This window comes from Stenella coeruleoalba, assembly GCF_951394435.1.
Source record: "Stenella coeruleoalba genome assembly, chromosome: 18".
NCBI lineage: Eukaryota > Metazoa > Chordata > Mammalia > Artiodactyla > Delphinidae > Stenella > Stenella coeruleoalba.
Genome location: NC_137164.1, coordinates 16,562,081 through 16,574,324, shown reverse-complemented (window position 1 = coordinate 16,574,324; position 12,244 = coordinate 16,562,081). Strand labels below are relative to the sequence as shown.

The 12,244-nt window shown below is 39.0% G+C and overlaps 1 protein-coding gene across 18 annotated transcripts in view; it reads left to right on the top strand.

Annotated features, from left to right (window-relative positions):
* The window catches only part of RNASEH2B (ribonuclease H2 subunit B), a 798,611-nt gene that overhangs the window by 759,774 nt on the left and 26,593 nt on the right, over positions 1-12,244 (top strand). For all 18 annotated transcript variants that reach the window (XR_013824794.1, XR_013824795.1, XR_013824796.1 and 15 more), the window contains 2 exons: positions 2,306-2,387; positions 11,159-11,201. Coding sequence is in view for 15 of the 18 variants with exons in the window: in XM_079902667.1 (XP_079758793.1) it covers positions 2,306-2,387; positions 11,159-11,201 (125 nt within the window). In the remaining 3 variants the exon portion in view is untranslated. The remainder of the gene's footprint in view (positions 1-2,305; positions 2,388-11,158; positions 11,202-12,244) is intronic.

The following is a 12,244-nucleotide window of genomic DNA, read 5'->3' as shown; positions in this document are numbered from 1 at the left end:
CTTAATGTCTCAGAAGCTTCACATTCTTGCCGATGTGTTCTCATAGATCTTGTGGCAGGTGTGCATTTTATTTCAGAACCAAGTAGTACTTCTGCCGTAGTTCACTTCTTTCACTAATTGATACTTAAATCATTCATTCAAGAAATATATATTTTGCGCTAACAGTAATAACAGCCCTCACAACCCTGGCTATCATTTATTGAGGGTGTGTTGTGTGCCAAGCCTTTTACTAAGCTGCCAGTGTGCACACATTAGCCCATCTGACCCTCCATCTAAGTCTCATTTTACAGTGAGAGTCCTGAGGCTGTGTCCAAAGTCACACAGCTAGTAAATGGTAGAGCTGAGCTACTAATGGAGCTTGCCTGACTCTTAAGCCCACACTCATAACCTTCTTGTTGTACTGTTCGTGTGGCACAAGGATTTCCAATGAGCTGTATCTGTTTGCATCTTACTCTCAAGAAGCATAGGTCCTACTGTAGGTCTCAATATTTTGATTTTAGATGAAACTTTATTCAATTGGCAGTTTTTTCTTTTAGGTTATTGAGGTAAATTTTTTGCTTTTTTACCGTGTAGTGTCCTCTTATTTTTATATGTGTAGTTGAATAAAAACAGCTATCTAATACAATTAACTTTCTGAAATGGTAGGACAGACATTATTCTGACTTTAAGCTCCAATTCAGTGTTCCCCTGTTCCAGTATACAACTCCAAAACATCAGAGTTTCATCATTAAAAAAAAAAAAAAGAACTAGGAACGGTGGCCTGTTGGTAATTCAGGCAATCTTCGACTCGCAGAAATCCACCTTACAGTACGTTGTACATATGGATAATAGCTGGCTCCTGCCATTCTGGGAGTGGTAGACTTGCCCTTGACATCTGAGTTTACCAGCTGTCAGTGTCTTTGATTGGCTTTAACAAAAGAAGAGAAGGGACTGAGTCAAATGGCTGGACAGATAGACAGATGCGTGGATGGATGGATGGATGGATAAAACCATAGATTTTTGTTAAAGTAGGAGAAGGGGTGTTAGAGGTTATTTAGACAGATCTTCTCATTTTAAAAATGAAAACCTGTGGTCTTAGAGAAGCAGATGACTTATTCAAGGTCACCCATCCTAGCTAGCAGGCCAGGTCTTCTGCTCCGAGGCCAGTGTTTGTACCAATCTCTAAATATGAGTCTGGGCTTGGCTACATGACCATTTAGGTTCCCAGCCATAACGTAAGCTTTATACTCTGCATTCTTTCCTTTTTTAGATCTTTAGCTTGATATGCTACCAGAAGAAGCAAACAGATGATATATTGGCTTTCTTAGAATAACTTTGTCTATTCATGACTCATTAGATAATTACTAACTCAGAACCATGAGCGTATTTTAAGAAGGGTCCAGTGATAACTTTCAGTTCTGTGCTGGCAGTGAAAATCTCTTACTGAAGACTTTTTGAGAATGAGGTGGACCAGGCAGTAGTCACTTCCTAAGTAATACTGAGGCAAATTGTTATCCTAACATTGAAGGTAGAAGAGAAAGGAAAAAAAGAAGAAAATGAATATCCCAGCAACAAACCTGGGATATTGCTTTTGGTAGTTTATATCCCCTTGTGATTATCCCATCTATTAAGTTTGATTATCCCCTAGTATTCTACAAAAAATACTGAATTAAGGAACAGAGCTTTAAAACAGATTTTCTCTTATGTTCTGTATTTAATTGATACCAGAGTTTCATTTTAGTACTGAGAATCCAAATACTTTAGAAGTAATGATTATACTCTCTGCTGAGTTTTGTTTTTTTCTGTTTTTTAAGGCATTTTATTAGTTTGGGGGTATATATAACATTCAGGACTCTTATAAAGCAAGTACTTAATAGAGACATATCATGTATTATTTCTCTTAAATGAGCATACTCATTTACTGTTAAATAATTAGATTTATTTTATATTGAAACAAACCTAGAAAAGATTAGCCTTTTAAAAAGACATGAATATTTCATATTGTTACATCTGATTTTTGAACTTTATCCGTATTCAAGGGCCTCAGCTAAGAAAAGAACCCTGAGTTTTTACCTGTTATTTAGTGGGCATCTACTGTATTGTCCTTGATTATCTCATCATATCTTTGATATCATCCTACATGTCCATCCATCAGATTACCCCACTACTGTGACAGATAGATATGAGCATCCCCGTTTCACAAAAAAAAGCTTCAGTGACTCTCTAAGGCCAGACAGTGCCAGAATTTGAACTCTGGTCAATTTGACTGTAAAACTACCATAATTATTACTAATTTTTTTTTCATTCTCCATTCTGTTTCTTTCAGAGGATTATATTTGTTATGCCCATGGTCTGATATCGGATTACATCCCTAAAGAATTGAGTGATGACTTATCTAAATATTTAAAGTAAGTGTGGTTCAGCTTTAGTCATAACTAAGCATAATTGTGCTTCTTGGTTTCCAAGAAATAGGGTTTCTTTATGGCTTATATCACTTTTTCTGATAAGAGATTATTCTTGAGTTATGTCATAGACTGTATGATTTGGAGGTGATTTTTAATGGATAGTTTTTTGATTGGAACAAGCTGATTTAATGGATACTAGTTGTAGGAACCCCTGAGTGTTAGGATTGGGGTTATCGGTTGTTTTGATATTAGAGGGTAAACTGTGTTAAAATTTTATCCCCAGCCAGACTTAACTAATTTGGTTCGTGGGAAAGAAAGAGTAGAATGGCAGAATAGAATATTTTTGAAAGTTATATTTAAAGGTTTTGTACCATTTTTATTATCATTAGATGTTCACTAAGTATTTTTATTATGCCCAACACTTGGAACTCAATGAAGAATGAAGCACAATCTGTGTCTTTGAGGGGGAAGAAGGGTTTGAGAAAGACCTGATTTGTGTTCCTTCCTTCATAATGATCTTTAATAAAATATAAAGACTTTATCTTAGGCTGAAAAAAATGTTTATTTTCTGTATTTTAGCAACTGTTGTTCAGATTTCATGTGTGTGATGATTTAATAGCCTTTCCTGATTCTTATAATAATTTTTTCCTCTGATACATGAATATAAGATGACTTTTTAATAGATACAGTTGCTGTTTTTAGCAAATTGCATCTTAGGTCCTACTTTAAAAAAACAATTAGTAGATACTGGTTTCTGTAGTATAGTAATATAGTATGTTGAAAGCCTGCTTTGAATTGATAAACATATCCTTCTGTTTAATATTTTCCTGGATTTCTTTGTACCTGCTTATCTTGTTAGAGACTTTATGTCTTTGTATTCCATTTTTTTTAATATTATTTTTCTAACATCTTTATTGGAGTATAATTGCTTTACAATAGTGTGTTAGTTTCTGCTTTACAACAAAATGAATCAGTTATATATATACATATGTTCGCATATCGCTTCCCTCTCGCGTCTCCCTCCCTAGCCACCCCTCCAGACAGTCACAAAGCACCGAGCTGATCTCCCTGTGCTATGCGGCTGCTTCCCACTAGCTATCTACCTGACGTTTGGTAGTGTATATATGTCCATGCCTCTCTCTCGCTTTGTCACAGCTTACCCATCCCCCTCCCCATATCCTCAAGTCCATTCTCTAGTAGGTCTGTGTCTTTATTCCTGTCTTACCCCTAGGCTCTTCATGACTTTTTTTTTCTTAAATTCCATATATATGTGTTAGCATACGGTATTTGTCTCTCTCTTTCTGACTTACTTCACTCTGTATGACAGACTCTAGGTCTATCCACCTCATTACAAATAGTTCAATTTCGTTTCTTTTTATGGCTGAGTAATATTCCATAGTATATATGTGCCACATCTTCTTTATCCATTCATCCGATGATGGACACTTAGATTGTTTCCATCTCCGGGCTATTGTAAATAGAGCTGCAATGAACATTTTGGTACATGACTCTTTTTGAATTATGGTTTTTTCAGGGTATATGCCCAGTCGTGGGATTGCTGGGTCATATGGTAGTTCTATTTGTAGTTTTTTAAGGAACCTCCATACTGTTCTCCATAGTGGCTGTATCAATTTACATTCCCACCAACAGTGAAAGAGGGTTCCCTTTTCTCCACACCCTCTCCAGCATTTGTTGTTTCTAGATTTTTTGATGATGGCCATTCTGACTGGTGTGAGATGATATCTCATTGTAGTTTTGATTTGCATTTCTCTAATGATTAGTGATGTTGAGCATTCTTTCATGTGTTTGTTGGCAGTCCGTATATCTTCTTTGGAGAAATATCTACTTAGGTCTTCTGCCCGTTTTTGGACTGGGTTGTTTGTTTTTTTGTTATTAAGCTGCATGAGCTGCTTATAAATTTTGGAGATTAATCCTTTGTCGGTTGCTTCATTTGCAAATATTTTCTCCCATTCTGAGGGTTGTCTTTTCATCTTTTTTATGGTTTCCTTGGCTGTGCAAAAGCTTTGAAGTTTCATTAGGTCCCATTTGTTTATTTTTGTTTTTATTTCCATTTTTCTAGGAGGTGGGTCAAAAAGGATCTTGCTGTGATTTATGTCATAGAGTGTCCTATTTTTTCCTCTAAGAGTTTGATACTTTCTGGCCTTACATTTAGGTCTTTAATCCATTTTGAGCTTATTTTTGTGTATGGTGTTAGGGAGTGATCTAATTTCATACTTTTACATGTACCTGTCCAGTTTTCCCAGCACCACTTATTGAAGAGGCTGTCCTTTCTCCACTGTACATTCCTGCCTCCTTTATCAAAGATAAGGTGAACATATGTGCGTGGGTTTATCTCTGGGCTTTCTATCCTGCTCCATTGATCTATCTGTTTTTGTGCCAGTACCATACTGTCTTGATTACTGTAGCTTTGTAGTATGCTCTAAAGTCAGGGAGCCTGATTCCTCCAGCTGCGTTTTTCATTCTCAACATTGCTTTGGCTATTCGGGGTCTTTTGTGTTTCCATACAAATTGCGAAATTTTTTGTTCTAGTTCTGTGAAAAATGCCAGTGGTAGTTTGATAGGGATTGCATTGAATCTGTAGATTGCTTTGGGTAGTAGAGTCATTTTCACAATGTTGATTCTTCCAATCCAAGAACATGGTATATCTCTCCATCTATTTGTAGCGTCTTTAATTTCTTTCATCAGTGTCTTATAATTTTCTGCATATAGGTTTTTGTTTCCTTAGGTAGGTTTATTCCTAAATATTTTATTCTTTTTTTTGCAATGGTAAATGGGAGTGTTTTCTTGATTTCACTTTCAGATTTTTCATCATTAGTGTATAGGAATGCCAGAGATGTCTGTGCATTAATTTTGTATCCTGCTACTTTACCAAATTCATTGATTAGCTCTAGCAGTTTTCTGGTAGCATCTTTAGGATTCTGTATGTATAGTATCATGTCATCTGCAAACCGTGACAGCTTTACTTTTTCTTTTCCGATTTGGATTCCTTTTATTTCCTTTTCTTCTCTGATTGCTGTGGCTAAAACTTCCAAAACTATGTTGAATAACAGTGGTGAGAGTGGGCAACCTTGTCTTGTTCCTCATCTTAGTGGAAATGCTTTCAGTTTTTCACCATTGAGGACGATGTTGGCTGTGGGTTTGTCATATATGGTCCTTATTATGTTGAGGAAAGTTCCCTCTGTGCCTACTTTCTGGAGGTTTTTTATCATAAATGGGTGTTGAATTTTGTCAAAAGCTTTTCTGCATCTATTGAGATGATCATATGGTTTTTCTTTTTCAGTTTGTTAATATGGTGTATCATGTTGATTGATTTGCGTATATTGAATCCTTGCATTCCTGGAATAAACCCCACTTGGTTATGGTGTATGATCTGTTTAATGTGCTGTTGGATTCTGTTTGCTAGTATTTTGTTGAGGATTTTTGCATCTATGTTCATCAGTGATATTGGCCTATAGTTTCTTTCTTTGTGACATCCTTGTCTGGTTTTGGTATCAAGGTGATGGTGGCCTCGTAGAATGAGTTTGGGAGTGTTCCTCCCTCTGCTATATTTTGGAAGAGTTTGAGAAGGATAGATGTTATCTCTTCTCTAAATGTTTGATAGAACTCGCTTGTGAAGCCATCTGGTCCTGGGCTTTTGTTTGTTGGAAGATTTTTAATTACAGTTTCAATTTCAGTGCTTGTGATTGGTCTGTTCATATTTTCAATTTCTTCCTGATTCAGTCTTCACAGGTTGTGCATTTCTAAGAATTTGTCCATTTTTTCCAGGTTGTCCATTTTATTGGCATAGAGTTGCTTGTAGTAATCTCATGATCTTTTGTATTTCTGCAGTGTCAGTTGTTACTTCTCCTTTTTCATTTCTAATTTTATTGATTTGAGTCCTCTCCCTCTTTTTCTTGATGACTCTGGCTAATGGTTTATCAATTTTGTTTATCTTCTCAAAGAACCAGCTTTTAGCTTTATTGATCTTTGCTATCATTTCCTTCATTTTTTTTTTCATTTATTTCTGATCTGATTTTTATGATTTCTTTCCTTCTGTTAACTTTGGGGTGTTTTTGTTCTTCTTCCTCTAATTGCTTTAGGTGCAAGGTTAGGTTGTTTATTTGAGATGTTTCCTGTTTCTTAAGGTAGGCTTGTATTGCTATAAACTTCCCCCTTAGAACTGCTTTTGCTGCATCCCATAGGTTTTGGGTCATCGTGTCTCCACTGTCATTTGTTTCTAGGTATTTTTTAATTTCCTCTTTGATTTCTTCAGTGATCACTTCGTTATTAAGTAGTGTATTGTTTAGCCTCCATGTGTTTGTATATTTTACAGATCTTTTCCTGTAATTGATATCTAGTCTCATAGTGTTGTGGTCAGAAAAGATACTTGATACAACTTCGATTTTCTTAAATTTACCAAGGCTTGATTTGTGACCCAAGATATGATCTGTCCTGGAGAATGTTCCATGAGCACTAGAGAAAAATGTGTATTCTGTTGTTTTTGGATGGAATGTCCTATAAATATCAATTAAGTCCATCTTGTTTAATGTATCATTTAAAGCTTGTGTTTCCTTATTTATTTTCATTTTGGATGATCTGTCCATTGGTGAAAGTGGGGTGTTAAAGTCCCCTACTATGAATGTGTTACTGTCGATTTCCCCTTTTATGGCTGTTAGTATTTGCCTTATGTATTGAGGTGCTCCTATGTTGGGTGCATAAATATTTACAATTGTTATATCTTCTTCTTGGATTGATCCCTTGATCATTATGTAGTGTCCTTCTTTGTCTCTTCTAATAGTCTTTAAAGTCTTATTTTGTCTGATATGAGAATTGCTACTCCAGCTTTCTTTTGGTTTCCATTTGCATGAAATATCTTTTTCCATCCCCTTACTTTCAGTCTGTAAGTGTCTCTAGGTCTGAAGTGGGTCTCTTGTAGACATCAAATATATGGGTCTTCTTCTTGTATCCATTCAGCCAATCTGTGCCTTTTGGTAAGTGTAGCATTTAGTCCATTTACATTTAAGGTAGTTATCGATATGTATGTTCCTGTTCCCATTTTCTTAATTGTTTTGGGTTCATTATTGTAGGTCTTTTCCTTCTCTTGTGTTTCTTGCCTAGAGAAGTTCCTTTAGCAGTTGTTGTAGAGCTGGTTTGGTGGTGCTGAACTCTCTCAGCTTTTGCTTGGCTGTAAAGGTTTTAATTTCTCCATCAAATCTGAATGAGATCCTTGCTGGGTAGAGTAATCTTGGTTGCAGGTTTTTCTCCTTCATCACTTTAAATATGTCCCGCCACTCCCTTCTGGCTTGCAGAGTTTCTGCTGAAACATCAGCTGTTAACCTTATGGGGATTCCCTTGTGTGTTATTTGTTGTTTTTCCCTTGCTGCTTTTAATATTTCTTTGTATTTAATTTTTGACAGTTTGATTAATATGTGTCTTGGTGTATTTCTCCTTGGATTTATCCTGTATGGGACTCTCTGTGCTTCCTGGACTTGATTAACTATTTCCTTTCCCATATTAGGGAAGTTTTCAACTATAATCTCTTCAAATATTTTCTCAGTCCCTTTCTTTTTCTCTTCTTCTTCTGGAACCCCTATAATTCGAATGTTGTTGCATTTAATGTTGTCCCAGAGGTCTCTGAGACTGTCCTCAGTTCTTTTCATTCTTTTTTCTTTATTCTGCTCTGCAGTAGTTATTTCCACTATTTTATCTTCCAGGTCACTTATCCGTTCTTCTGCCTCAGTTATTCTGCTATTGATCCCATCTAGAGTATTTTTCATTTCATTTATTTTGTTGTTCATCATTGTTTGTTTCATCTTTAGGTCTTCTAGGTCCTTGTTAAATGTTTCTTGCCTTTTCTCTATTCTATTTCCAAGATTTTGGATCATCTTTACTATCATTATTCTGAATTCTTTTTCAGGTAGACTGCCTATTTCCTCTTGATTTGTTAGGTCTGGTGGGTTTTTATCTTGCTCCTTCATCTGCTGTGTGTTTTTCTGTCTTCTCATTTTGCTTATCTTACTGTGTTTGGGGTCTCCTTTTTGCAGGCTGCACGTTCGTAGTTCCCGTTGTTTTTGGTGTCTGTCCCCAGTGGCTAAGGTTGGTTTGGTGGGTTGTGTAGGCTTCCTGGTGGAGGGGACTGGTGTCTGTGTTCTCATGGATGAGGCTGGATCTTGTCTTTCTGGTGGGCAGGTCCACGTCTGGTGGTGTGTTTTGGGGTGTCTGTGGACTTATTATGATTTTAGGCAGCCTCTCTGCTAATGGGTGGGGTTGTGTTCCTGTCTTGCTAGTTGTTTGGCATAGGATGTTCAGCACTGTAGCTTGCTGGTCTTTGAGTGAAGCTGGGTGCTGGTGTTGAGATGGAGATTTCTGGGAGATTTTCGCCGTTTGATATTATGTGGAGCTGGGAGGTCTCTTGTGGACCAGTGTCCTGAAGTTGGCTCTCCCACCTCAGAGGCACAGCACTGACTCCCGGCTGCAGCACCAAGAGCCTTTCATCCGCACGGCTCAGAATAAAAGGGAAAAAAAGTAGAAAGAAAGAATTAGTGGAAGTAGAAAGAAAAGAAAGGAGGGAGGGAAGGAGGGAGGGAGGAAGGAAGGAAGGAGGGAAGGAAGGATAAAAAGAAAGTGATAAAATAAAATAAAGATAAAATATAATAAAGTTATTAAAATAAAAAAATAATTATTAAGAGGAAAAAAAAAGAGGGATAGAGCCCTAGGACAAATGGTAGAAGCAAAACTATACAGACAAAATCTCACACAGAAGCATACACATACACACTCACAAAAAGAGGAAAAGGGGAAAAAATCATAAATCTTGCTCTCAAAGTCCACCTCCTCAATTTGTGATGATTTGTTGTTTAAAAGAGGGAAGGAAGGAAAGAAAGAATGAAGATAAAGTAAAATAAAATAAAGTTATTAAAATAAAAAGTAATTATTAAGAAAAAAATTTAAAAAAAAAAAAAACAGACGTTTAGAACCCTCGGACAAATGGTGGAAGCAAAGCTATACAGACAAAATCTCACACAGAAGCATACACATACACACAAAAAAAGGAAAAGGGGGAAAAATCATAAATCTTGCTCTCAAAGCCCACCTTCTCAATTTGGGATGATTCGTTGTCTATTCATGTATTCCACAGATGCAGGGTACATCAAGTTGATTGTGGATCTTTAATCCGCTGCTTCTGAGGCTGCTGGGAGAGATTTCCCTTTCTCTCCTTTGTTCTCACAGCTCCCAGGGGCTCAGCTTTGGATTTGGCCCCGCCTCTGCGTGTAGGTCACCGGACGGCGTCTGTTCTTTGCGCAGACAGGACGGGGTTAAAGGAGCAGCTGACTCGGGGGCTCTGGCTCACTCAGGCCGGGGGGAGGGAGGGGCACGGAGTGCGGGGTGAGCCTGCGGCGGCAGAGGCCAGTGTGACGTTTCACCAGCCTGAGGCGCGCCGTGCGTTCTCCTGGGGAAGTTGTCCCTGGATCCCGGGACCCCGGCAGTGGCTGGCTGCACAGGCTCCCCGGAAGGGGGGTGTGGATAGTGACCTGTGCTCGTACACAGGCTTCTTGGTGGCAGCAGCAGCAGCCTTAGCGTCTCCTGCCCGTCTCTGGGGTCCGCGCTTTTAGCCGCGGCTCGCGCCTGTCTCTGGAGCTCCTTTAAGCAGCACTCTTAATCCCCTCTCCTCGCGCACCAGGAAACAAAGAGGGAAGAAAAAGTCTCTTGCCTCTTCGGCAGGTCCAGACTTTTCCCCGGACTTCCTCCCGGCTAGCCGTGGCGCACTAACCCCCTGCAGGCTGTGTTCACGCCGCCAACCCCAGTCCTCTCCCTGTGCTCCGACCGAAGCCGTGCCTCAGCTCCCAAGTGCACCCGCCCTGGCGGGTGAGCAGACAAGCCTCTCGGGCTGGTGAGTGCTGGTCGGCACCGATCCTCTGTGCAGGAATCTCCCCACTTTGCCCTCCACACCCCTGTTGCTGTGCTCTCCTCCGCGGCTCCGAAGCTTCCCCCTCCGCCTCCCGCAGTCTCCGCCCACAAAGGGGCTTCCTAGTGTGTGGAAACCTTTCCTCCTTCACAGCTCCCTCCCACTGGTGCAGGTCCCGTCCCTAGCCTTGTGTCTCTGTTTATTCTTTTTTCTTTTGCCCTACCCAGGTACGTGGGGGGTGTTTCTTGCCTTTTGGGAGGTCTGAGGTCTTCTGCCAGCGTTCCGTAGGTGTTCTGTAGGAGCTGCTCCACGTGTAGATGTATCCCTGGTGTATCTGTGGGGAGGAAGGTGATCTCCGTGTCTTACTCCTCCGCCATCTTCCCGGAAGCACTCCCTATTTTTTTTATATTCTTTACTGCTGAAATTTTTAAGTTTTGGTTAAAGACTTGAGGAGAAAGATATGTCAATTAAACTCTAATAGAAGAAAAGTAAAGTTTGTATGACTTTTTGTCAACAGTTAAAATAATTTTCACTTTTGTATATAGTCTAGATTCATCATTTATGATGAAAAAATACAGTACCAAAATGCAAATTTTTAGAGGCTAAAGAAAAGCAATTCCATTTCAGCAAATGACTTCTCGTTTTGTTCTTTCTCAGACAATTCCAATACTTAGAATTAAGGAGGCAAATGAACATTTATTCACTTAGAAAAATTTCACTCTTTCCACTGAGGTGATTGAACATTAAGATATATGGAGGTGAAACTACTAGATGAAAGTAGGACTTACTAAGTCTGAAGTTGGCCCCGTTTTTCTGTTTGCTTGTCTATGAAAAACCATGACTATGATTTTTATTTTTTACTCCTCAGGCTTCCAGAACCTCCAGCTTCAGTGCCAAGCCCTCCATCAAAGGTAAGAAGCTGTGACTAAGCTATCTTTCGAGGACTTAGAAAAATATTATACTTTTGCCACATAAATTTAGTTTAGTATATTTTAAAACATACTTCATTCAACTTATGTGGCATAAAGATTATACTGGGTTCTTCATCAGTATTTTTATTTCTGTGGCTTTTACGTGAATGATAAAGTGCTGTGAGAATCAAAGAGTTGATTTTAGCTGGATACCTATGTCAAAATATTAAAGAAGTATAATTAAAATTAAGTCTTCTTGAGTGAGCTAGATCCTGTAATTAACTTTATTAATCACCAGGAATACTCTAGAACTAAAACTCATTTTTCCAAATATAATTGTCATGGGCACAAAGGCACATAGAGCATGATTTTTGCAACACAGAGAAGCTATCAGTGGAAAACCGTTCCCCTTCCAGATGTTCTCAAACTGCCACCCACAGCTCCTCTGCACTGTGGGCTATGGCCTAGGTTTGTCTCCCAGATATAGGGAGTAGAGAAGCCAGCTATAAACCACACTTGAGAGCAAAGAGTAGCATCCCGAAGTCCAGGCGTGATCGCAGAACAGTGAGCGCTGCTCAGACACAGGGAAGTAAACACGTGCAACAGCTTGTCAGTGAGGGCATTCTCCTGCCAGAAGAGTAATGAGTGCTTTGCAAATGAATGTAAGGTGGGTGTTAAACAACTTTCCTTTTTCCCTGCTTTCGAGGTGACCAACATACTCAGGATATTTTTTTTTTTAACATCTTTATTGGGGTATAATTGCTTTACAATGGTGTGTTAGTTTCTGCTTTATAACAAAGTGAATCAGTTATACATATACATATGTTCCCATATCTCTTCCCTCTTGCGTCTCCCTCCCTCCCACCCTCCCTATCCCACCCCTCCAGGCTGTCACAAAGCACCGAGCCTATATCCCTGTGCCATGCGGCTGCTTCCCACTAGCTATCTACCTTACTACATTTGTTAGTGTGTATATGTCCATGACTCTCTCTCGCCCTGTCACAGCTCACCCTTCCCCCTCCCCATAACCTCAAGTCCGTTCT